General features: G+C 59.8%; 3 protein-coding genes and 1 long non-coding RNA gene across 9 annotated transcripts in view; 2 read left to right on the top strand and 2 right to left on the bottom strand.

The window, feature by feature from the left end:
- The window catches only part of ACTN4 (actinin alpha 4), a 71,028-nt gene extending 69,458 nt beyond the window's left edge, over window positions 1-1,570 (top strand). For all 6 annotated transcript variants that reach the window (XM_043598999.1, XM_043598996.1, XM_043598997.1 and 3 more), the window contains one exon: window positions 137-1,570. In XM_043598999.1, coding sequence (XP_043454934.1) covers window positions 137-295 — 159 coding nt within the window. In that variant the 3' untranslated portion in view covers window positions 296-1,570. The remainder of the gene's footprint in view (window positions 1-136) is intronic.
- CAPN12 (calpain 12) lies at window positions 1,182-13,528 on the bottom strand. The gene is made up of 21 exons (XM_043599003.1): window positions 12,805-13,528; window positions 12,172-12,241; window positions 11,899-12,017; window positions 11,601-11,734; window positions 10,688-10,856; window positions 9,555-9,629; window positions 9,399-9,484; window positions 9,254-9,328; window positions 8,466-8,629; window positions 8,140-8,372; window positions 7,855-7,866; window positions 7,516-7,724; window positions 7,337-7,379; window positions 7,180-7,239; window positions 6,603-6,660; window positions 6,155-6,225; window positions 5,992-6,054; window positions 5,323-5,401; window positions 2,258-2,374; window positions 2,113-2,171; window positions 1,182-2,019 (listed from the first exon to the last, which is right to left on the bottom strand). Exons 1-21 carry the CDS (start codon window positions 13,039-13,041, stop codon window positions 1,993-1,995), a joined length of 2,160 nt encoding a protein of 719 aa, XP_043454938.1. The 5' UTR covers window positions 13,042-13,528; the 3' UTR covers window positions 1,182-1,992.
- On the top strand, window positions 7,489-8,575 carry LOC122494095. Its single transcript, XR_006300101.1, has 3 exons — window positions 7,489-7,598; window positions 8,091-8,166; window positions 8,459-8,575. It is a non-coding gene; the product is annotated as an uncharacterized LOC122494095 (long non-coding RNA).
- Window positions 13,529-22,398: 8,870 nt separating the features above from the next.
- LOC122494088 (galectin-7-like) lies at window positions 22,399-25,219 on the bottom strand. The gene is made up of 5 exons (XM_043598994.1): window positions 25,103-25,219; window positions 24,653-24,717; window positions 24,162-24,250; window positions 23,176-23,377; window positions 22,399-22,614 (listed from the first exon to the last, which is right to left on the bottom strand). Exons 2-5 carry the CDS (start codon window positions 24,665-24,667, stop codon window positions 22,501-22,503), a joined length of 420 nt encoding a protein of 139 aa, XP_043454929.1. The 5' UTR covers window positions 24,668-24,717; window positions 25,103-25,219; the 3' UTR covers window positions 22,399-22,500.
- Window positions 25,220-25,290: the final 71 nt, after the last annotated feature.

Raw genomic sequence — 25,290 nt, 5'->3', positions numbered from 1 at the left:
TAAGCAGGAAAGGAAACCCCGGGGGCACCCGGGCTCCCGGCATGGAGGGGCCCTTGCAGCCAGGACTGGGAGAGGGGGGCTGGGCAGAGCCGGTGGGGGTGGGGGGTGGCTCACAGTCCCACCCTCCCACCCCTAGAACTTCATCACGGCCGAGGAGCTGCGGAGAGAACTGCCCCCCGACCAGGCCGAGTACTGCATCGCTCGCATGGCGCCGTACCAGGGCCCTGATGCTGTGCCTGGCGCCCTCGACTATAAGTCCTTCTCCACAGCCCTGTACGGAGAGAGTGACCTGTGAGGCCCCCACTGGAGAAACCCCAACCGAACGCCCCCTCCTCACAGCCTCCAGGAGGGGCTGGGGGAGCCCTTGGCCCTTCTCCCCGCTGTGGGGGCCTCCCAGGTCCTGTTCCTCTGACTCTGTATCTATGCAACGCACTCTGTCAGTTCTTTCCGGGGGGTGGGGGTGGGGGTGGGGGGTGGGGTGGGCAGGGAGGGGCTGGGGCAGGCTCTCTCCTCTCTCTTTGTCTGTTGGCCCCCTCCCCCTGCATAGAGGTGAGGGAGACTTTCGGGGTCAGCGCTTCTGGTCTGGTAAATATATATGATGTGTTGTTTTGTTTTTTAACTATGTGGAGGGGACCGTGGATTCCCACAGCAAAACAGGTCCCCTCCAGGCCCTAGGAATGCCCCCCACACTTTGTCCCTTCCCCTTGCCTACCCCCACCCACCACCACCACCACCACCACCACCACCACCACCACGAGGTCCCTTCAAGGCCTCCCACATCCAGGCCAAAGCCCTACGTGCCTTGTCCAGGAACCGCCCTGGCCTGCCGTGGGCCCTGCGGTGGGCCCAGCAGAGGGCGACACAGCTGCCCTACAGGAAAGAGGAACCCCGCCTTGCTCCCTTCTTCCCTCTCCCCTCACCTGCGATTGCCAGGAGATGAGGGGGTGCAACTCAGCACCCTCCTTTTCTGCAATGGAGGAGTAGGGTTGGGCAGACCAGCCTCTCACCCCCACCCCCAGCCAGCCCCCGCCTTGCTTTGTCCAGACATGTGTATCTCTCAGATTTTTCTAAGGACCAAAAAGCAAAAACAAAAAAACAAAAAAACAAAAAAAAACAAAAAAAAGAAAAAACACAAAACAACAAAAACAAAAAATGCACACACAAGAAAAACCTATAAAAAAGGAATTAAAAACTTTCAGAGAATTACTATTTACTTTATTAACTTACGGATTTATTATATAAATATATATTCACCTAGCAACACATCCTTGCCGCCTTCTGCTCTCATGATGAAGACGTAGCTGATCTGCCGCCCTCCCCCAGCCCCTTCCCGCTTTTCCTCTCTGCCGTCTGTCATTGGGCACGGGTCTCTGGGGACCCTCCCGAGGTGGAGGGTGGGCTGCTGGCCTGGCCGCCTGTTAGTTGATGGGTTTTGCTCCCTCCCCCTCCTCCCCCCTCCCCATTTTTGAGTTTATTCTGATTGATTTGATTTTTTTTTTTTTCTCGGTTTCTGGATAAACCACCCTTCTTGGGGACAGGATAATAAAACATGTAATATTTTTCAGAAGGATTCCTACGGTGTTCTCTCTTTTTCTGTCTCCCGTCTCCGTTCTCTGCTTAGCAGAGCCATGGGAGAACCTCTTCCCAGAGCAAGGCTGGGCCTGGGAGATCCCCGTCCCCGTGACTGTAAAAAGGGTGCTACCGGGGACCCGCTCTTGCCAGGCTCCGAGCGCTACGTCGTGCAGCCTGCGCGAGAAGAGTGCCGTCGCCATCCCCGCGTCCGGATGGGGCGAGCGAAGCGCGGAGAAGTGCGGGGAGCCGCGTGGCCAGCATCGCCCGGCTGGTGGGCACTGGAGCCAGAAGCCGCTCCAGGCAGGCTGGCTCCCGCGGCGACGCTCCGAACCGCCGCTTCGCGCCCGAGCACCGGCCCCGCGCGCCGGGCAGAGGCGGAGGGGGTCCCGGCGGCTCTTCCGCCTCTGGCCGCAGGCGCTGCTAGGAGAAGGTGGCCACCTCCATCCACTGGGGGGGAGAGGACCGCCGGCTCGAGGCAGAGGTCCCCGGGGAGGACGCCCAGCCGGCCGCCCCGAGCCGCTCCCTCTGGCCCAGGCTCACCTGTCTGCGGGTCAGGCAGACGACGCCCTCGCCTCCCTCCAGCTGCCGGCTGCAGTGGCCTGTGCGGAGAGGGCGGGTTGAGCACCCGCCGTGGCGCGTGGGAGACCTCCTCCCCCTGGCCCACCCGCGCCCGGGCGGCACTCACGGAAGATGCAGGCGAGCTGGGCCACGCACGACACGAAGCGCTCGAAGTCCACCTGCAGGCGGCTGTCCCGGTAGCGGCTGGTGAGGGCCTGGGTCAGCTGGTTGTTCAGGTGGAAGCCTAGGGGAGGCCACCGCTGAGCCTCGGCCGTCCCGTGAGCCCCACCTCAGCGCCGCGCCCCACCGCGACTCTCCCCGGGGAAGACACTGAGCTGCTCCCGCCCCTCGAAGCCCAGCTCTGCCTGTCCCCGCCATGCGGCCGCGGGCAGCTCCCTTCACTTCTCCGTGCCACGGCTTTCTCTGTCAGACGGGGACGGTGACGGCCCCGACCCCGCAAGGCTGTGCGAAGATGCCCCACGTAGAGCTCAGAACGGTGGCACACAACGACTGTGTGTCAGTCTTATTCTTTAAATTCTGGTGAGTTTCTGCTAATGGACCCTGGAGGATGTTTCTGTGCAGCAAAACGTCGTCAGTCCCACACACAGCCTCTCTTCATACTCCTAGCAGAGGCAATTTCTAAACTTCAGAAATCACCTGATAAAAATCACCTCTGATGACACATCTCAATAGGCTTTTGACAGACCGCGTTGCAGGTCAGGTAACCCCCCGAGAGCCAGGGCTGCAGGACGGCTCCCCCTTCCCCCACGTGGCCACATAAACGCAGTTCTGAGGACAATTTCACGGGCTTCTGCCGCCTCCTAAAGCCCATCTCTGCCCCCTGTTCTGTGCCTTCGTTCACCAAAGAAACGCTTGTCTGGTGCCATCACCTGCTGGGCCTTGTGTGAGGTGCTGTGAACGGCCCGGAGGAGGTCGGGGGCCTGCAGCCCCACCCTGGCAGTGTGACCTCCCACAGCCCCCCGGCCTTCATCTGGCCCGAGCCGGGGGGACCCTGGCCGGAGGAGGTGGGAGAGCCCAAGAAGGGGCCAGAACCCCTCAGCTGCCCCCTCACATTCCTACTGACCTTTCATGCAGACTGCTTCCTCTGGCCACTCTCGTGTGCTGCCTGGTGTGGGGTCCTGCCCGGGATCCCCTGCCGCTTGGGAAACCCCTCGCGTGGCTCACTAGGTCCCTGCGACCCCTCCCCAGGGCCCCCATTGTCCTTAACCGCCCGGTGGCCCTCGCAGACCACGCCTCATCTACCCCTCCAACCCCTCCTGCACTTGGACTTTGCGCTTTGTCTTGCCTCCCTGGTACGCGATGTTCCTTCTGCCCAGAACGCTCCTAAGCCTTGTGCCGCCTCCTTCAGGAAGCCCTCTCCGATCCCCCCGCCCTTCCCGCCTGCAGCGTGGAGCACCTCCTTGGCTCCCTGTGTCCACCCCGTCCCCACCCTGACCCCTCTGGGCTGTCCCTGTCCTTGGTGGCTCTGGAAGCCGCTGGAGGTAAGGGAAGGGTTTCCGGTCACCACCAAACCCCCAGCGTCAGCCGGCACAGGGCCAGGAGCAGAGCAGGTATCCGGGGAACACGCAGAGTGCGGCTGAGCTGCAGCAGGTCGCTTCTCTTGCTGACCTCCCTCCCCGAGACCGCCCACCATCTCCAGGGGCCCCTGGAGCTTGCTTCCTGCTGGTCCCCTCCCCGGCGCTCCCTCCTCCATACACAGTGGGACCTTCCCTTTGCTCTTGGCTCCAGCCCCCCACATACCCTGACCTTGGACTTGCCTTATCTCCTTCCTCTCCTACATATTAAACGATTTTTCAAAGAGCCTAGGTCCTCATGAGGCCTCATAGAGCTTTGCTTTCTCACCCCACTGGTCTTTCCTCTCTGACCACTGCCATTTCCCCACCCTCCTCCTCTGGCCACACCAGCCCCCTCTCTCATGTCCATTACCTGGCCCCTTGAAGCTGTTGCAGCGGGGCCCACGCTCTGATCTCAGGGCCTTTGCACAGGCTGCCCCTTCTGTCTAGACCACACCTGGTCCTGTGTCCCTGAGGTTCAGTCTCCCTTAGCACCCTGGTCCTTCCCTGACCGCTGTGTCCCAGGCCACCCCCCCACACACACACACACATACACCTGCTTTCTTTTCCCTCCATAGCATGTGTTACCATATGACCCAGATGATCTTGTTCGTCACCTGTCTGCCGCACCAGAACGTCAACCCCCACCCGCAAGAGCGCTTTATCAGTCTTCTGCCTAGATTAACACCAGGCACGGACGAGAAGCCCAGTAATACGAACAGCACAAACCCTCCATCACCCCTCGCTCTCGCCTCTGCTTCTGTCCGCCCGGGACTCCATTTCTGTCTCTGTGCCACACCTCCCAGCCTTCTATCTGACTCCATCTCCCCTCCGCTTGGGCTCTTTTCTTGCATGTCTCTGGACGTCAAAGGTTCTCCCCCAGGGCCCCCCTGCCTCTCAGACTGGGTCACAGGCAGTCAGGCTTGCCTCCCATCCCCCGTGTCTCACCCTGGGCTTCGCTGTGCCAGATGAGCCCTGGGGGGGGGGGCGGCAGGGGGGGCGACAGGGAGTTCCCTTCTGGTCCCAGCCCCTTCACGCACACAGGCACATCCCTAACTTGCTTCAGAGCCCAGGGAAAGCCTTGCTCCCTGGCTCCGCCCCCTCGGGCCGGATTTCGTGCTACACAGAGGGAATGAGGCTGTTCCTCTCCTGGAAGAAGCCAGCCTTTCCTAAACCTTTGCCGGGGCAGTAACTAGAAGCAGCTTCCCCCAGCACTGAGCCCTGCGGGCTCCTCCCAGCTGCCCTGTGTCCTGGCCATTTTACACGGAGACTCCATCAAGGAGAGGGACTCAGGTGCCCAGGGCCCCCCAGGGAGTAAGTACAGGCAGGATTCCAGCCCAAACTCAGGGCAATATGGGCCATTTTGCCGCAGTGCCCTGGGGACCGGTGCCCGTCAGACACGGGCTCCCAGGCTTCCCCTCTCTTCCCCTTCTGGGAGGCCCTGCTCCAGGCCCCCAGCAGCCTCCCAGGCCCATCCCCCCTCGCGCCCCGTCTCCCGGGGGCATCCAGTCCCGGCCCAGAGCTGGCAGCAAACTAAGGTGAGCAGGCAGCCAGGCCTGCGAGAGTACAGCGGGTAGGAAAGGGAGCAGACCCGTCCCCGTGGCACCCCCGCACACACCTGCCGCATTCAGCGCCAGCCTCAGCTCGTACGAGTTCATGGTTCCAGAGGCGTCCTCATCGAACTTGTCAAATGTGGCCTGGGCGGGGAGGCACGGGTCAGTCCCACCCCCCGAGCCCCCCAAGCCCCCTGAAAAGGGGACCTTGGAGGCCAGTCAGCCTGGGTTCCCACCCAGCTCCCTTTCTTCCTGGCTTCGGGCCCTGGGCAGGCAGCTCTACCACTTTGAGCCCGTTTCCCAGTCTGTGAAATGGGAATACTAGTAACAGCCGGACGGATTCCACCCACCAGGGGCTTCGAGAGGGCTCAGCACAGGGAGGCCCTGGACCAGGCGGGAATTAACACCCCCGCTGGTAGACAAAGGTCCCTCAAGGGGAGGTGACTTGCCTAAGGTCGCAAGGCCAGAGGGGGGCCGACCTGGGAGCCTGGGATTTCAAACCAGGACCAGAGCCTGTGTTTTCCACCCCTGAGCCACTTAGTGCCCCTGGAGGGACCACAGAAGGGCAGGTGGGACAAGGCCAGATCCCTCCAAGTCGTCCCTCCACGTTGGTATGACGTGGTCCACTTTCTCCTCCCCTGGGGCCCCGTGAGCCCACAGGGCACCTATGTCCTCGTTAGTAAAAGTGCCTTACCTTCCGGGAGGAGGTGGCTCCCCCAACCCCCCCCCCTTACCTGCCACTCCAGGAGATGGCCCCAGAGCTGCTGGAAGTGGTGCAGGGTGAGGCTTTGCCCGTTCTGGGGATGGGGCATCTGGTTAAAGTCATTGTCCCCAGAAGGGGGACACGGGCCCCAGCATGCCCATCCTCCCTGTCCAGGCACTGCCCCCCTCATATACCCCAAAACACCGCAGCAGCTGCTCACAGGTCCTGAGCCCAATCTCTCGAGGGGTCCGGGCATGGGACCTGGCTGCAGGAAACAAACGAAGCCGAGTACTTCCTGTGAGCTGGCCGTCATCACGAGTGCTGGGGACTGCCGCTATCCCCTACCGCTGTCCTCATGCCAGCGACTGAGGCTCAGAGAGCCAAGTGACCGCCGGGAACTGGCAGAGCCGACATGTGAACCCAGGCAAGGGGATTCCAAGTCCCCTCGTGGCAGCTACGCCCCCTGCCTCCCTTCGAGAAGGGGGGTCCTTTTGAGCGGGGTGGCCTCAGTCCTGCCACAGGCCCCACATGTGGGAAGACGCTGTCAGGCTGAGTCCAGGGCTCCCGTGACCTGACTCCCAGCAGCATCATGAATTAACACACATGGGGGGTCCGTGGGGTCCACCCTGGTCCCCAACTCACCAGGCTCCAGGGCGATGCTTAATAAGGTCTGGAGCTGAGGGGCGCTGAGTGCTTCCTCCTGCTCAAGGAGAGAGAAGGTGTGAGGCCATTCACTCAGGCCATTCGACAACACAGCACAGCTGGGGGCTGACCAAATTAGCATGCTGGGTGATGCTGGGGACACCGCAGTGACAGAGAGCTCATGGTCCAGGGAGAGCTAGAGACCTGTCCCCAGAGCAGACAGGGCTGCAGTGGAGAAGCACTGGGCCCCTGGAGTCCACAGCAGGCCTGCAGTTGACCAGCCCCGGGGGGAGAGTGTGGGAGAGCTTCCAGAGAAGGGCATGTTAGAAAGATGAGGCTTTAGCCGGGGCAGGGGGTGCGAAGGGAGAGAGGGCCATCCAGGCAAAGGTACACAGACTGAGCAAAGGCCCTGAGGCAGGGAAGAGCTGTGAGCATTGTGAGAGCAGAAAATCAGGAGATTTAAGCACAGACGGACGGAGAAACTAAAGCAAAATGAGACACCCAGGATGGTGGGGGGTGGGGTGTCGGTGTCTAAGGGGAGGGGTGGACCCCCTCCGCCCGGTCCCCCCATCCTCACCTCTCCGGCCAGCTCCTGAAATAGCTGCTCCAGCCCCAGCTCCAGGGGAACGTAGGGGACCTGTGGGGCAGGGCGGGGGTGGCGTGGAGTTTAGTGCCGGCCCGGAGGACCCCCACCCGGTCCTGCCCCGCAGTGCCCATTCCCTGCAGCCCCTCACCAGGAGGGCGTGCAGGTCGGCGCTGATGACGTCATCGATCTCCCTGCAAATGACACAAGGGAAGTGGGGGAGGGGACGCGCTCCCCCCCGCGTCTCGGGCCCCCGAGCAGATCCCCGCGGGGGTCCCGGGAAGCGGGGCCCTGGGGCTCCCGAGGGCGGGTCTGGGTGCCCCGGCTCACACGGCGGTGTGGCGGCGCTCGGAGAAGACGCGCAGCGTGAAGTCGGCCTCGTCGCCGGCGCGGGCGGCGCTGGGCACCACCAGGTAGTGGCCGGGGCGCAGGCGGCAGCGGCGGCTCACGTCGCGGCGGGCGCAGAAGGGCGAGCGGTCGGCGCGCAGCAGGCCGGGCAGGAGCGCGCGGCTGCGCGGGGAGTCCCACAGGCCCAGCAGCTGCGGGGCCAATGCGGCGCGATCGTGACCGTGACCCGGGCCGCCCGCGGTCACGCTGTCCGCCCGCCGCCCTGGCGCCGGGTGCCCGAGCCCCCGGGGCCGGGATCTGGGGGACCCCGCCGCGACCCACCTCCTCGGGGATCTGTAAGGAGGAAGAACGGGGCGAGTCAGAGCCCCCCACACCTCCCTCTTCTTCCCATTCCCCCCATCATCAGGCCCTGCCCTGGCCAGCCCATCTGCGACCCCCGCTGGACCCGGCTCCTGTCTGCGCCCTCGGCGACCTTCCCTGCCCCTTGTTCCCCACCCCCCACCCCCATGCCCTCGGCTCTGTCCTGTCTCTGACCTCCACCCCTTCGGCCTTCCCAGCCCCTCCACGCCTGTCCCCTGCTGCTTCCGCTAAGCCTTGGGGTCCAACCTGGAACACGTGGAAACCCACGGTGAGGTAAGTGAGGCCCTGGGCCCTCAGGCGCCTGCGGTTGCGCTGGATGAGTGACAGAAGGACGGTGCACTTGGGGATGCGGCCACCCCTCGCAGGGCCCCACGCTCCTGCCGCCCCCCAGCCCCCCCAGGGCCCCTCCTCATCATCGTCCTCTTCCTCATCGGGCTCCAGCAGCGTCAGTCGGAACTGGGGGTTGGTCCAGAAGGTCTCTAGCGGAGGGGGGAGAGAGAGGGGGTCACCCGGCCTGCCACGGCCCTCCCCCCACCCCTTGCTCGCTTCTTGGGGCGCCCTCCAGGCCTCACCGTTGCCAGGCTGGCTCCCGCCAGAGTTGAAGCCCCGCACCCAGCGGCCTTGGAAAGTGTGGATGTGCCAGCCACCCCCCGCTGGGCTCGGGCCCAGCACCTCGGGGCTCAGCGAGCAGACCTGGACGGTGTTGAAGCATCGGACGAAGTCCTCCAGCCCCATCCTGCCGGGTGGCCAGCACTCAGGTCCTCCCCAGCCGCCACCTGCCCGGGGCCCCCGTCTGCCAAAGACCCCAGGATGACCGCCCCCCAACCACAACCCTCCCCGATTCCTCAAACATCGCCAAGTACCCATCAGTCCACCAGATGGTACCGCATCTCCGGAAGGGACCCCAGATCGCTGAGCCCCCCAGCTCCCCCGGATCTCTCCAAGTCCCCGGCAATGCCCCACAGACAACCGAGCTCCACACACTCCTCCCCGATATTGCCAAACTGCCTTCAGCCCCCAAACATCAAGACCCTCGGGCTCTCAGCAGCTGGTATCCTTAAGCCCCTTAAAATGCCCCCGACACCAGCAAGCCTCCTACAATGGCCCTAAATGTTAGCCAGCCCCCTTCAGCCCTCCGAAGATTACTGCTCTTCCCAGTTCCCCTAATATTACTGCGAATTCTTCCTCGACTCCCCCAGATAGAACCCAACCCCGAAGTTACCACCATATGGACAGTTTCTAGCTGTTAAGACTCGTCCCCGTGAACGAGCCCCATGTCCCTTCGAGCAGGCTTCGCCCCCTCCCTGAGCCCCGTCGGCCTGGCGCTGGTCCAGAGGCAGGGCTGGGCTGGGCTCCTCACCAGAACTCGCCATCCTCCTTTTTGACCAGCAGGGCGTCTCGGCACTCGGCGGGGAGCGCGTCCCAGCGTGGGCAGCTAGGGAGACTGGGGTGTGAGGGGAGGGCGGGCGGGTCCGAGCCCCCCCCCCACCCCGGATCCATCCCACCTGTCGCTCCAGGCCCCGGTCCACTCCACGCGGCCCCATGGGTTCCGCAGCCGCAGCAGCCGCACCTTGGTGAAGCCCAGGGACACCTGAGGACGGCATCATCCGTGGGCGGTGGCGCCGAGGCACCCCTGTAGCCCGTTCGCGGGGGATACTCACCTTGTATGTGCCCGTGACTGAATACGCGTGTCCCTTCACCAGCCCGTCTTCGGTGCGGTACTCGCCCCGATCACTCTGGGCGGAGGACAGGGGATGCTGAGGCCACGGTGGGGGGACAAGAGAGTGGCTGCTCCTCTCTGCCTCCCCCTCCCCCCCCGCCCCCTTCTCCTGCCCCCACAGCAGGGGTCAACCAGAGCTCCGAGAGGGCGTCGGATGGGGGAGTGAAGGCGAGAGAGGAAGAGGAAGATGAGACAAAAATACTTGGAGAGGACAGAGACGTAGACAGAGAGAAAGATGCAGGCCAGAGACTGAAAGAGGCAGAGAAACCCAAAGGACCGGGAATCCGTAACTGAGCACAGGATTAAGCAAACGAATGAGTGAAGGAATTAGACCAATTCAGCGAATGACTATGTGATGGGGTCACAGATGAACGTATGACTCAAGCTGAGCCCATGAAAGTCAATCCTAAGACTTTCGCTGAAATTCTCAGAAAGAGGCTTTGCCTTAAAAAAAGTGGGGGCGGGGGCGGGCGCCTGGGTGGCTCAGTCGGTTAGGCCTCCGACTTCAGCTGAGGTCATCGGCTCAGGTCATGATCTCGCGGTCCGTGAGTTCGGGCCCCACGTTGGGCTCTGTGCTGTCAGCTCAGAGCCTGGAGCCTGTTTCAGATTCTGTGTCTCCCTCTCTCTCTGACCCTCCCCTGTTCATACTCTGCCTCTCTCTGTCTCAAAAATAAATAAACATTTAAAAAAAATTTTTTTTTAAAAACCACTTAAATAATAATAAAAACCGCTGGGGTGGTAGGAGGGACCCGCAGTTGTGGGAGCCCTTTGGAGCCCATGAGAGGAATGCCCGCCCAGGAATGAAACTAATCTGGAACCAGGAATAGAAAAACACATTCTCAACATCCACTGGATGAGCACCTGGATTCAGCTGTGCCTGAAGCCCGTTGGGTTATGGGAGCAAATACATTTCCTTTTGACTTGCCGGAGTTGGATGGGTGAGAAAGACCAGCCAACAGTGAACAGAACAGAGAAGAAGGCACAGGAGTCCACCCCCCCCCCCCACCACCCCTCTCAAGCCCTGATTGTGCCCTGGTCCTGATGGGGGTCCCCATGGGGGTCTGACTCTCTCACCAGGGCAGTGGCGCCCACGAGGGACTCCTTGGCCAAGGCATGGCGCAGGGCGGAGAAGAGGCCTGGGGTGTCTCGCCTCAGGTAGAGTACCTCGCCCACGCCGCCTGTGAAGTCCACGAAGGCCTCATTCATGTGGCCGCCTCGCATCACCTCATAGGAGCCGTGGAGCCTGTGGGGGCAGGTCCGGGGTGGGAACGTCTCGGGCATGTATGAGCATCTCACGCACCGTCCCCGCCCCGGGACCTGGGGTCCCCTGGGGTGTGCGGGTCCAGGGGGCCAACCCTGACATCTGCAGACTCCCAAGGTGGGTAGGGGACTGTGGCACAGTCTGGAAGCCCTTGGAGATTGGACCTGTGGTCCCTGGGCCACAGGACTGTGTGATGTGGGAGATCACAGGAGAGCCCTGCCAGAATTCTGGGCATCCCGGGAGCCGTGTCTGAAACTCTGAGTCTCCGGGAGATGTCTGCGTTGGGGGTGATCTCTATGGGGCTTGTGGGGGATTTCAGAGCCACAGGGTGGAGAAAAGCAAAGATCGAGGGTTCCATGGACTCCACTCAATATTTGGGAGGTGCTTTGGGCTTCCCAGTATAGTAGGAGAGATTTTTTCTGGATTCTCAGGTCCCCCAAGGGGGGAGATCTTAGCCCTGGTGGCTCCAGGGCCCGAGAGGGGAGATTTCAGGCTCCTGAGGAATTGTGAGTGTTGGTGGGTCTCTAGGAACGTTTTGTGTGACATGTGGATAGAGGGAGGTATTGATAATTTGGAGGCCCTCAGGGGACGATGTGACCTCAGGGGCCTGGGAGCCGTGACGTGGTTTGGGACCCTTGGCGGGCTGAGTAGAGTGTCCCAGCCGTCGCCTCCGGGGACCCCTTGTGGGGTGGGGCCTGCCGGCCGGGACGTGTGCCGGGTCCTTACTTGGCGTAGGCCTTTTCCAGGAGCGGGGCCCAGAACTCGTTCCGCTGATCCGAGCGCACGAACATCAGCTTCCCGTCACGCACCGGCAGCCTGTCGTCCACCACGACGTCCACCCAGCGGCCAAACTGCCAGAGCTGGTGCGAGAAGGGCAGGGTCCAGGTTTCCAAGGACCCCGTCCTCCGACCCCAAGCCCTGCCGCACCGGCCCACGAATTACAGCCCCAAGGGGACAGTGTCAACGGCGACATCCACGTCACCGTGGGGGAGACTGAGGCATGAACAGAGGTCCTGAGCGCTACCTGGAAGTGGAAGACACCTGCGTAGCCCCCTTGGAACCCCTGTCCAGGGGGCACCACCCGGCACAGGAGTCGGGGATACAGAGTGAGGGAGGCAGCGGCCGCAAGAAACCAGCAGTTACCTGGGGGGAGAGATGAGGACTGGGGGAGCCTGGAAAGAGGGAGACTGAGGCGTGGGGAGAGGAGAGCCCGAGGGGGAGACCCAGGGGCCGAGCCGGCAGGGTCCCAGCTGCAACTTGCCAGCTCTGGGGGCCCCAGAGTGTTCGGTGGTCTTACCTAGACGCCCCTGACACACGTCTGTTCGGCTCATATCCTCACAGATGAACTGGGGCTCGGCGCAAAACTCCTGGGGGGGTTGGGGGATTCCGGGCCTCAGCCAGGAAAGGGAGGGAAGGAGCAACTGAGAGGTCCGATGCCTGGGTCCCCTCCTGCCCTCACTGCTCCAGGGCAATGAGCGCCTCCAACCCCGGGAGAGGCTTGTAAAGCCCGTGGACAGGGATTCGGCTTCCCTGGGCCTCGCCAGACCCGGGAGTCACAACAGCCAGCCCTCCTCCTCGTATCCGGGACTCCCAGTCTCCTCCTCCCTCAGACCCAGGGGCCCAACCCCCACAGCCCCCTCCTCCCTCAGACCCAGAAGCTCAGCACCCCCACAGCCCCCTCCTCCCTCAGACCCAGGGGCCCAACCCCCACAGCCCCCTCCTCCCTCAGACCCAGAAGCTCAGCACCCCCACAGCCCCCTCCTCCCTCAGACCCAGGGGCCCAGCCCCCACAGCCCCCTCCTCCCTCAGACCCAGAAGCTCAGCACCCCCACAGCCCCCTCCTCCCTCAGACCCAGCGGCCCAGCCCCCACAGCCCCCTCCTCCCTCAGACCCAGCGGCCCAACCCCCACAGCCCCCAGCCACACATTACATGGGGCCTCAGCCATTCCACCCCTTTGGCCTTCTCCGAGTCCGGCCCCAGCTCATCGTAGCCAAGGGCATCGGGGCCAGCAGGGAAGTAAGGATCGCAGAACAGGATTCCCTCATCCAGGCAGGCTGCTCGGATTGCCTCGTATCTCTGGCCCCGAAAGGGCTTCGGGCCCCTGGTTCCAGGCCCTGCCTCCTCGTCCACCAGCTGGATAGTGACCCTCCTGCCGCCACACGCCATCGGGACACTCTGGGCTCCCAGGCTGGCCCCCGGGCCCTTTAACCTCCTGAGTCATGGGGGTGGGGCCTCCCCTCCATCAGAGCTCCGATGGGGGTCTTTAGGCAGCGAGGAGCCTTCCCTTGTTAATACTAATTGATGGTTTGGGGTGCCAGGCAGCGGGGACGCCTCTTCTGTGGTTTCCTCCCCAGGGCGTGGGGCCTTCAGTTGTGGCTGGGCCAGAAACTTAATGGGCTTGGCCAACAGCAGGAGGGAAGGCGGGCAGAGCTGAGGGACAGAGAGTCCTGGAAGGAGGTCAGTGTGGGGGGGGTGTTTCTGCCATCTCGTCCCTGCCTCGCCCTCTGTGGAGCTGGGGCCGCAGGGGTGAGGAGGGCGGCGTGTTTATCCTGCGTGTCTGCGTCTCTCCTCGTCTCTCCATCAGACGGCTTCTCTCTCTGCCGTGGTGTCTCTCTTCTCTGCCTCGGCCTCACTGACTCTGTCTCTGTCCATCTCTGCTGTCTCCTTTTGCCTTCCTCTGCTTTTATTTTCGCTGTTGTTGTTGTTAGCTCTGTTTTGGTTCCTGTCACTGTATCTGCGTCTCTGTCCGTATCTCCCTCTGTCTCCATCCCTCTCTCCGTATCTCTTTGGGGGTGTCTCGCTCTCTCTGTACCTTCGGTCTGGTGCGTGCCTCCCAGTCCGTCCCTCACCGCCCTTTTCTCTGCCCCTGTAGCTTCTCCAGTCACCCACGGTGGACCCCGGGCCCCCTCTGGCTCACTCCTCCTGGGCCACCAGGACCCTGCCGCCCCCTTCCCCGACACGGCGGACCTCGGCCTGTTTGCCCCACACAGGGCTGACTGTGGAGGGCCCACTCTGCACCTACCTGCCCCGGGTCGGGAGGTGGGCCCACCGTGACCGTGACCGTGACCGTGACACCCCACCCTACCCACGTGCCACTCAGGGTCCAGTGGAGCGATATTTCCCCAAAAGGAAGCTGGAGCCTTTGGAAGAAGTGATGGAAATTGGTTCTGAGAGGCCACAAACTCACCAGTCTGGGTCCTGGCAGACTTTTACCCCCAGCGGGGGTCCCCTGCACTGTCACCTCTGTGGCAAGAGATGTCCCTGAGTCCTCAGGCATTCTTCCCTCCGAATGGACCGAGAGACACTGTCTGAGCCCCTGGCTGTGTGGCCACCAAAAAGGGATCATAAAACAGGGTACCGTCCTGTAGAATTGCCAAGGCCCCCCCCCCCCCGCCATGTGAGGCAGGTGACAGTGGTTTGGAACACCTGCCAGGGTTAAGAGCCAAGGGGCTGGGGTTCATGCCACTGTGTGTCTTGGGCAAGTCACTTAACCTCTCTGTGCCTCAGTTTCCTCATGTCTACAACAGGAACGATAATAATAGGACCAACGTCAGAGGGTTGTCGTGAGAAGCAAATGAGTGAACCCGCGGGACATGTTCAGAGCAGCACCTGACACGTGGATGCTCAGGAGACAGCTGTTCCCAGTGCATCTGAGGCCCCCATTCCCACCGAGAGGTCACAGCCCTTTCCCCTGTTTGCCCCCCAAGTACTACTACTAACAGTAGGAGGAAGCATTGACTAAAACCTGACTGACACCTGGCAGTGAGCAGGAAACTGCCTGTGGAGACTGCCTGTCAGATCACAGACCGTTCGCCACCTGCCCGGCCCCTCCTGGCCTCCGTCCGCAGGTCCCCGCTGGCCACAGCTCTTCCTAGCTCCCTGCCGGCTGCCTGCCCTGGTGCAAGGCTCTGATCACATCCCACGAACAAGAGTTCGCTTGATTCTCCATCTCCCTCCTTACGTCCAGGGTCCCAGATACGCCTTCCCCCGCCAACGAAAGAAAAACGCATTGATGCCAGAGTCCTGGACGTCTGTTGCTTTGGGAGCCGAGTATCCTCCACCGCTGTTTCTGGAATCGGCACCCCCAATACGTTTTGGGGATCCAAGGGTCCTTTAGTCTCAAGCCGTGTGGCTCCAGGACGGCTGGCCCCTCCCCCTAGCTCCGGGGAGGGGCGTTTGACCCAAACCAGCCAATCGGAGCAGCGCAGCCCTGGCCACACCCCCTGCTATTCCTGGGAGACTCCGGACACGTGGCTTCTCTTTCTCTGGGTCTGCGAAGCTGGTGGGAGGGAAAACCCCGAGCAGCCAGACTCCACCTCGGCCACCTTTGTCCTGAGACCCGTCCTGAGAATGAGGACAGCGCTGAGCAAAGCACCTCCAGGCGACAGGGAGAGAAAGATTCCATGAGCGTAGTCTCTCTCTCTCTCTCTCTCTTTTTTTTTTTTTTAACGTTTATTTATTTTTGGGACAGAGAGAGACAGAGCATGAACGGAGGAGGGGCAGAGAGAGAGGGAGACACAGAATCGGAAGCAGGCTCCAGGCTCCGAGCCATCAGCCCAGAGCCCGACGCGGGGCTCGAACCCAAGGACCATGAGATCCTGACCTGAGCTGAAGTCGGAGGCTTAACCGACTGAGCCACCCAGGCGCCCCCCCACCCCAGCATAGTCTCACAATGCGGATGTGCTTGAAGCCAGAATTTTACATTCAAGGAGCCAAGAAATTCTGCCCCCCTCTTTTCCCCAGTTTTAATTTCAATTTAACGGTCTTTTTCTTTGTCGCTAGAAACCAAAAGAAACCTTTCCGACTTTCCGGGCATGATTTCTGCAACCATGCCCAGGACACTAATTCCCTATGGAGTAAGAGATCAGGTACTAGTTTCCTCCATTTCTACCCCTTACATAACCCTCAAAGTGTTCTTGCTTCACCAAGTTAGGGCTGCACTTGAGCCATTAAGACATATATATATATATATAACACACTATCATGAAAAGGAAAAGCCCCACTCCCGGGTGTAGGAGGTATCTGTTACACACATAACAAATGGCAAATGCTTACTATTTTTTTTTAATTTTTTAAATGTTTATTTCTTTGAGAGAGAGCAAGCAGGGGAGAGAGAGAGAAGGAGACACAGATTCCGAAGCAGACTCCGACTCTGAGCTGTCAGCACAGAGCCTGACGCGGGGCTCACACTCATGAACCGTGAGATGACGAGGAACTGAAAGACGCTCAACCGACGGAGCCGCCCAGGCGCCCCAGAGCATGGCTTGTTTTTTAGTTTTTGGTTTTGTTTGTTTAATATTCTCCCATGTGTAGAATTCCTTCTGAGAGGTTTTCTTGTAACAAATTACCCAGTAGTGAGCTTGTGTGAGGGGAAAGTCCTACCTCCAATTCCTGGCAGCTACTGATCCCTCCCCGGGGAGAACTGAGATCTGAACACAATACTGGGCTTACACCGATTAGCAGCTAGAGGCGAGTGTGCTGGAGAGCGAAGGCCACCCCGACGGGGGAGCAGAGCGGAGACCTGCCCCGTCTGGACTAGCCAGAGACAGAGCAGTCGCTGACGATGATTCATAGGTAGGAACAAAAATAGCTTTGCAACCCGTCCTATAAGGTGTTTTTTTTTTTTAATGTATATTTATTTTTGAGAGAGAGAGGGAGAGGGAATTCGAGCAGAAGAAGGGCAACGAGAAGGTGAGAGAGAGAATTCCCAAGCAGACTCTGCACCGTCAGCGCAGAGCCTGATGTGGGGCTCGAACCCACGACCCATGAGGTCATGCCCTGAGCTGAAATCGAGAGCTGGACCCTTAACTGACTGAGCCACTCAGGCGCCCCGGATGTAATTTTGATGAAGTCCCCGCAGGCTATCCTTCTAGGTGCTCTGAACTCACCTTTCATGAAAGGTTCATTTCAGGGGCACCTGACCACATCCTTGAGGACCATTCAGTTAGCCATAGAGCTAACCAGGCAACTAGGGTCCTTCTGGAACCATCGAGCGATCACAGGATGATTTAGAATTCATGCCTTGGGCACCATTCCTGAAGGTGGATGATGAAGGTTCGGTAGATTCTGTTATTGTTTTTTGTTTGATTATTTTAAATGTTTTAGTTTTATTCTATTTTGAGAGAGAGAGAGAGAGAGAGAGAGAGCACAAGCAGGGGAAGGGCAGAAAGAATCCCAAGCAGGCTCCTCACTGAGGATGCGGGGCTTGAACTCACGAACCATGAGATCATGACCTGAGCTGAAGTTGGATGCTTACCCAGCTGAGCCATCCAGGCGCCCTGAAGGTTCACTGGATTTTTACATGCTGTCCAAACAAGAGTGGGGAGTATCTGAAATATTTGAGCCAACATTGCATGTTACCAGTTTCACCAATAACAGCCCATTTTTACACACATTACATTAATTTTTCTTTTTTTAAGTAAACTCTATGCCCAACGTGGGGCTTGAACGCATGACCCTGAGATCAAGGGTCCTTTGCTCTACCGACTGAGCCAGCCAGGGCACCCCCACTAAGGTAATCATTAATAAGCCACTCGATACACAAATGAAAACCCACTTCTAACATTCGTCATGCTAATTAATGGAGTCCCTTGTGTTTCTCAAAGGTAAATAGTTGAAGCTCTTGTAGTAACTGTCTATCGGACTTTTCACCGCATGCTGGCTATTTTGGAAGTGCGGATTTCGGCTTAGGTCACCTGAGGGTCCCTAGAGCATACCTTAATGACACATGTATTTGTATTGTCCTGTGTCTTAGGTTGAGTTCCTTAGAAGCGGACCCAGAGACAAAGAACTGCCTGCAAAAAGGCTCTTGTGGACCCTGAGGCGATACCCCCAAAAGGAAGTGAGGGGGGCAGGATTGGGCTGAGGGGCGACTTGGTTGAGATAAGCCTCAGACAATGCTATGAGGAGACTTGGAGCCGGGGTGGCCACTCTACTGCTTGTCCCCGTTGAAGCAATGGGATCAGGACCCGTTTTGTCTCCCAGGACCATCCAGTCACTGGCAGGGATCAGCCCCTGGGAGGGGCATGACCTTGGGTGAGGCCGTTCTCTGTGACTGAGGGCACATCCAGTGAGGGACACAGCGGAGAGATGTAGCAGCCTGAAGCCCCAGCCTCCTAGCTCTGTCCATGACCTAGCTCAGGTCATGATCTCACAGTTCGTGAGTGGGATCCTCGCATCAGGCTCTGTGCTGACAGGTCAGAGCCTGGAGCCTGCTTCGAATTCTGTGTCTCCTCCCTCTCTGCCCCTCCCGCACTTGCTCTCTCTCTCTCTCTCAAAATAAATGAAAAACATTTTTAAAAATGCAGATAATTATAATGCATAGAATATATTATCAGAGCTATGTTAATAGAATTAAATTATGTTGTTATTAAATAAGAAAGAATGGGGCGCCTGGGTGGCACAGTCGGTTAAGCATCCGACTTCAGCCAGGTCGCGATCTCGCGGTCGGTGAGTTCGAGCCCCGCGTCAGGCTCTGGGCTGATGGCTCAGAGCCTGGAGCCTGTTTCCGATTCTGTGTCTCCCTCTCTCTCTGCCCCTCCCCCGCTCATGCTCTGTCTCTCTCTGTCCCAAAAATAAATAAACATTGAAAAAATAAAAATAAAAATAATAAGAAAGAATGACACAGTAAACTAAGTATATAGAAGTTTTTAATACAACAAAGTGAGTGGAAGAAATAATAAACACAAAAGTAAATGTAAGTGAATTAGAGAATCAGAGAAACAATAAAATGGATTCAGGCACTGTTGTATCCTAAAACTTACAAACTATTGTTGAAAGAAATTAAAGAAGACCTCAGTAAATGGAAAGATATCCTATGTTCATGGATCCAAAGACTTAATATTGTTAAGATGACAATACTCCCCAAATTGGTCTACAGTACCTATCAAAATCACAGCTGATTTTGTTTTTCAGAAACTGACAAGGAAATTCTGAAGTTTATCCGGAGAGGGGCACCTGGGTGGCTCAACTGGTTGAGCGTCTGACATCTATCGGCTCAGGTCGTGATCTCTCGGTTCATGAGTTCAAGCCCCACATCAGGCTGCTGTCAGCGGTGGATCCCTCTTCAGATCCTCTCTCCCCCTCTCTCTGCCCTTTTCTCGCTTGTGCTCTCTTACAAATAAATAAACGTTAAAAAGATAAAGTTTGTATGGAAAAGCAAGGGACTCGATATTAACACAAGTTTGAAAAAGAACAAAGTTAAAGGACTGAAATCACACTAATCAAGATGGTATTATTAGGATAAGGACAGACGTGTAGATAAATGGAATAGATTTGAAGTTCCAGAAAAAAAACCACATACATCGATGATCAAATATTGAGAAGTGCGTCAAGACAATACAATGATGAGGGGCGCCTGGGTGGCGCAGTCGGTTAAGCGTCCGACTTCGGCCAGGTCACGATCTCGAGGTCCGGGAGTTCGAGCCCCGCGTCGGGCTCTGGGCTGATGGCTCGGAGCCTGGAGCCTGTTTCCGATTCTGTGTCTCCCTCTCTCTCTGCCCCTCCCCCGTTCATGCTCTGTCTCTCTCTGTCCCAAAAATGAATAAACGTTGACAAAAAAAAAAAAGACAATACAATGATGAAAGAATAGTCTTTTCAACTGGGAATCCATGTGCAGAAGAATGAAGTTGGGCCCCTACTTCACAACATACACACAAATTAAATCAAATGGTCTATATATTAAATATATACACATATTTGGGGCGCCTGGGTGGCGCAGTCGGTTAAGCGTCCGGCTTCAGCCAGGTCACGATCTCGTGGTCTGTGAGTTCGATCCCTGCGTCGGGCTCTGGGCTGATGGCTCAGAGCCTGGAGCCTGTTTCCGAATCTGTGTCTCCCTCTCTCTCTGCCCCTCCCCCGTTCATGCTCTGTCTCTCTCTGTCCCAAAAATAAATAAACGTTGAAAAAAAAATTAAAAAATATATATATATACACATATTTGAACTGGCAAACTTTTAAAAAATTATTTTCTTTTCTTTTTCTTTTTGAGAGAGAGAGAAAGAGTACAAGCTGGGGAGGGGCAGAGAGAGAGAGGGAGATACAGAATCCAAAACAGGCTCCAGGCTCTGAGCTGCCAGCACAGAGCCCGACGCGGGGCTTGAACTCACGAACCGTGAGATCATGACCTGGCCGAAGTCGGACGCTTAACTGACTGAGCCACCCAGGTGCCCCTGAAATGGCAAAAGTTTCTAAGTACAGCACAAACCTCAATTTTTTCCTGAGAATAGATTGCCAACATGCTGCGTTTTCACCTCCAAATACTATAATATGTAATGATACTTTGTATAAACACGAACATTCTCCACTATGCACAAGGTAAGATGGAAATGAAAACCGCGGGGGGGCGGGGGGGGGCCCTGGGTGGCTCAGTTGGTTGAGCATCGGACTTCGGCCTAGGTCATGATCTCACCATTCCCAAGTTCAAGCCCGGTGTCAGATTTTGTGCTGGCAGCCCAGAGCCTAGAGCCTGTTTCAGATTGTCTCCCCCCCCCCTTTCTCTCTGCCCCTCCCCTGCTCATTTTCTGTCTCTCTCTCTCTGAAAAATAAACATTAAAAAAAAAGAAGTGAATATCAGGAAATTAACACGGATGAATCACCATCATCCAACCTAGTTTACCAGTCGTGCCAACAATGTCTTACTTTTTCACTATACTTTTTGAAATTTGTCCCATACGGGTTGGTACCCAAATTTCCTTTTCTTTCTGTTTTTTTTTTTTAATTTTAATCCTTATTATTTTTTTTTTAACGTTTATTTATTTTTGGGACAGAGAGAGACGACAGAGCATGAATGGGGGAGGGGCAGAGAGAGAGGGAGACACAGAATCGGAAACAGGCTCCAGGCTCTGAGCCATCAGCCCAGAGCCTGACGCGGGGCTCGAACTCACGGACCGCAAGATCGTGACCTGGCTGAAGCCGGACGCTTAACCGACTGCGCCACCCAGGCGCCCCAATCCTTATTTATTTTTGAGAGAGAGACAGAGCGGGAGCGGGAGAGGGGCAGAGAGAGAGGGAGACACAGAATCCAAAGCAGCTCCAGGCTCTGAGCTGTCAGCATAGAGCGTGATGCGGGGCTTTAACCCAGGAACCAGGAGATCATGAACTGAGCCGAAGTCCCGAAGTCCCTCGTTTAAGCGATGGAGCCACCCAGGTTCCCTCAAAAAATTCTTAAACGTTCCAAAATTACACGACACAGACAAAATAAAAATTAGTTCATTTAACAGACAGCCCTGGTGTACCAATCGCTGTAGATATTCTCAGGTCTCCCACTGGGAGAGGAAGAACCACCCAAAATATACAAAGAAGGGCCCAGAAAGAAGGGGGGCTGCTGCAGGCGGAAGATGTCAAGTACAGAAAAAGTTCAGATGCTGAAAGGACTCGAATTCGCCCAGATTTGGAAGCCCCACAAAGTTTTGCATCCTCAGACGAAACCAGGGTAATCCTACCTCCAGCACCGACTGCCAGCGTGGCAACTTCGACAGAGGCCGCAAGGAGGCGACGTGTACCTCGCAAGGAAGCCGGCCCGGAAACTACGGGCAAAACCCTCCAGGGGCGTGGCTCCAGACTTGCCCACCCCGGACCCGAGCCCCAGCCGCAGTGGGGGACCAGCCAGCGCGCCGGGTCTCCATCTCATAATAACGGACCCAGCCTGGCGACTGTCGCATCGCGGAGTCACGACTTCCCTCCACCCATAGCCATTAAGTGATGAGTAGTCACCTTCGACTAGAAAATCGCCTGGCAGTGGGGGTTGACTGGGCGTCTGCGTGAGCGCCCACTACTCAGACACCCTGGTTGTCACACCGCAGGGCCAGGGCCCGGGGCCATCTGTGAGCACAGGTGGAGAAGAGTGGATGTGGGGCTCGTGAGGCCTGGTTGTGGTGTCCCCCTGCCTCCGCACCGCGCCACACCCCCCACTCGTCCCCACGCAGCTCCTCCGGGAGGTGCCGGTTCAGTGCGCGTCTGCCCCGGGGACACGGGCGGGAGCCTGTCCCCACTCCGCCACAGCTGGGAGGCCGGCGACGCCCCATCCGCTGCCCCGCCCACCCCGCCCAGGCCCGCGCCCCGCACCCCAGGCGGGAGAGCCGGGGTAGAGGCGAGACGAGGCGGGTAGCGGCGCGGGGAGCCCGCACAGGCCCAGGCACCGTCCCCACCATTTCGGGGTCTCAGGGACCAGACGTGCGGGGACTCGTTCGCCCGTTTGCAGACGCAGCGGCTCGGAGCTCCGATGTTCCGCAGAGGGGGCACCGAGGGGAGCTTGGGCCCGCTCCAAACCCCCATCAGCTGTCCCCACCGCACGACCGCCGGGCCGGGCCAGGCCGGGCCGCCCGGAAAAGCGGCGCTGGACACCAGCCAACGCCCACCGCCACCCTCCGGAGGCGACCCTCCGGAGGCGTCCGGCCACAGACTGCCCTCCGAGGCCGCGGGGCCCCACTCCCGCCCCGGCCGCGGCATCGCTCTGACCCTTCGTCAGCGTCTTCCCCGCTCTGAACCTGCTCTCCGCGTCCAGACGAAGGACACCCGGGCACAGACGGGGCGCACACGCGCGGGCTGAAACTTTATTTGCCCTCCCGCGCCCGGGACCCCGGACCCCGGACCCCCGACCCCCGACCCCGCCGCCCGCCCGGAGGCTCAGAAGATCTTCACCGACTGCAGCTGCAGGTCCCCGCCCACCTCCAGGAGGCGCACGCGCGCCGGCGGGATCCGGTAGCGGAAGTGGTGGTACTCCGAGTCGCCGACCACCGCCTGCGGGGCCGAGGGGGGCGGGGCGTCAGGGCCCGCGGGGCCCCGAGTCCCCGGGGGCGAGATGGGCCCCGATGGCCGTACCTCTTGTCGTGGTCCTCACCTGGGCCACCTGTCTGGCGCGGACGCGCGCTTAAGGCGGTGGCTGTTACGGCCCCGCCGGCGGCGTCCACGGCCTCCCTCCGGCCGCTCGCCCTGAACGTGGGGAAGGGCCTGGGTGCTGGACGCTGTGCAGCGACCACTCCCCGCGGACACGCGCGTCCGGGCCCAGTCGCCCGGCCATCCTGGCCCCTGCTCCGGGACACCAGGGCCCCGCTTCCCGCTAGGGGCCACCCACCCTCTGGGCGCTGGGCTCTTGCCGCCCGGCCCCTGCCACGGCCACACCCCTGCCTTCGGGCACACGTGGGGTTGCGCCAGGGGAAGAAGAAGAGGGACGGACCGAACGTGGGCCCCGCCTTGGCCGGGCCTTTGCTCCCCACCTCCACCAAGAGCCTTCCTGGCTTGCCTGGACTGCAGGCGGGGCGGGGGTCTGGGCGGCCGCGCCTGTGGGTGGCAGGGACTCACCTTGAACCCTTCTTCGGTGGCGATGAGGAGCACGTCGAAGGGCTGCCCATGCTGGAAGGGAATGCCTGAGCCGCGCTCCTCCCGGCCCCAGGTGCCCTGCTCCAGGCTGTTGAAGACCACCGTGGACTCGTCCAGCCGCGGGTTGAAATGGAGGGCAGCCTCCCCGCCCGGCCCCTCGCCGCACAGCAGGTTCACATAGAACCTGGTAGTGGGGGCAGGGAGGAGAGGATAAAGGTCACAGGCCAAGAAGCACCCTACCAAGATCAGGGACCAATGGTCAGGACTCCCCACCGCCAGGCCGTTCCAATTCATAGGCACCGGAGAACGTCCCACGCCACAGGGGGAAGGGTTGTGGGCCGGTGGCCAGGGACCCACCCTCCAGGGCGTCCAAAAGCTCCAGGGGCCCTGGACCCGCATGCACCTAGCGAGGGTCACTATGCTATGGCCCCGGGTGCCCCTCATTTCCAAAGCCTCTAACGTTTGCCGTGGAGTCACGATGCATCGTGGAGTCACGATGGCCAGGGTGCTCTCTGTTCCTAGGGCATCCCCCTTGCCACAGGGCTGGGCACAGCACCACGGGCCCGCACGTGTGCAGGCACCGCAGATTCCCAGGAAGCCTGCCCTTCCCAGACCCGGAAGTCCTACGACCGACCGCTTCGGCCTCCCAGGTGCCCAGGGCACCTCCAGGTCGCGGGACTTCTTTCCAGGGTTCCTGGCATTCAGACTGGGAGCCATAGGACTCTAGATGGGAGCCCTGGGATGGCTCTGGAAGCCCCAGATCCCTAGGGAGACGTAGGGACCCCAGCTACACAGTCACGGGACAAGTAAGCGAAGACTCCAGATTCCGGAAGGTCAGCGATGGCCCGGGGAGTCTAAGACCCTGCGGGCCAAGGTGGCTCTGGTGCCCTCGTGTCTGGGCTGCAAGAAGTCCGAGCCAGCTGAGCCTGGACACCTCCCAGCCTTACCTCTGGGGCCTGGGGTCTCACCTGCCGGCCTTTTCCGGGACGACGCCGCGAATCCTCATCACGGTGCCCACCCGGATGCCCTCGGGCAGCGACATCTTGTGGGGCACGTTCTGCAGGTCAGCGGCGGGGAGTCCCAGGGAACCGGGGGCGCGGACGAGAGACACACGTGGGTCGGCCCCAGGCAGAAAGCATCCGGGACCCAGATCGGCAGAATCCGTGAGAAGAAAAGGCCCAGAGACCAAGGAGAGAGAGCCAGAGCCAGACCAAGAGTGGGAGAGCCAACCACGAGGGATCAACGGAGAAAGGGAGAATCCAGAGAGGCAGATGGGAGCGTGGGGATGGGTTGGGTCCACCCGGGAGCCACAGCCCAGACCCTTGGTAGCACACCCCGGCACCCACTTTGTCCTTCCCGGCGGGACACCTCAGCCAGGCCCAGCCCCTCCCCGAGTCCGAGTCCGGTGCCGCCTTGGGTCCAAGCCCCCCGGGCCCCGACGCCCCCCGAAGGCACTCACAGAGCTTCCCGCCATGGCTGGGATGCTGGGGCGACAGGCGTGGCGGTGGGTATGGCTGCTGGGACCTTAAGTAGAAGCAGAAGCAGGGCGTGGCGGCCCCGCTGACTCACCCCCAGCCATTTCCACACCCGCCGCCCACACCTGGCACAGACCCTGGCCCTGGGGCCACCCGGCGGCCCAGCGCCCTCTTGCTGGGCCCGGGACTTCCCTCCACTCACTGAGGGTTCCCAGTCCACCTCCCGCCGCCTCCGTTGAGCTAAGAATCCTGAAGACAGTTAAGGACGAACCGCCAAGGACAGAGGGCACCCAGGGGGCCACCATCCATCCCGGCCATGTCCCTGCCGCTTGGCACAGGGGAAAGGGTCTTTGCCCATTTTATCTTGGACATCTGGGGCCCCGAGAGGCCCACCCGGGGCTGGAAGCGGGGGCCCCTCTCTCCCAGGCTGGGACCTGCGCCTTGGGCTGAGGACGCGTCCACCGAAATTCCAGCTCACGCTCCCTCGCGTGACGGTGACCCCGGCAAGGACAACACTGTGCCCGCGGGGCTCCGGGGGGCAGGACGTGTGCCTGATGAGCCGCGTCTCCCGGGGCCTAGAGCAGCGGCTGGTACACGGTCTGGGCTCCTCAAGTGCGCCTGA

Source organism: Prionailurus bengalensis, chromosome E2 (assembly GCF_016509475.1).
Source record: "Prionailurus bengalensis isolate Pbe53 chromosome E2, Fcat_Pben_1.1_paternal_pri, whole genome shotgun sequence".
NCBI lineage: Eukaryota > Metazoa > Chordata > Mammalia > Carnivora > Felidae > Prionailurus > Prionailurus bengalensis.
This window is presented reverse-complemented; position numbering and strand designations above follow the sequence as displayed.

Coding starts and splice junctions, on each gene's coding strand:
- CAPN12 (XM_043599003.1), bottom strand. CDS start 13,041: ATGGCGTGTGGCGGCAGGAGGGTCACTATCCAGCTGGTGGACGAGGAG. Junction 9,485..9,554: donor CAGTCACGGGCACATACAAG/GTGAGTATCCCC, acceptor TGCCGTCCTCAG/GTGTCCCTGGGCTTCACCAA. Junction 6,055..6,154: donor AGCTGCTGCGGTGTTTTGGG/GTATATGAGGGG, acceptor CCCCATCCCCAG/AACGGGCAAAGCCTCACCCT.
- LOC122494088 (XM_043598994.1), bottom strand. Junction 23,378..24,161: donor GTCCCGGAAAAGGCCGGCAG/GTGAGACCCCAG, acceptor CCCCACTACCAG/GTTCTATGTGAACCTGCTGT. Junction 22,615..23,175: donor CCACCGAAGAAGGGTTCAAG/GTGAGTCCCTGC, acceptor TCGGCCCCGCAG/GCGGTGGTCGGCGACTCGGA.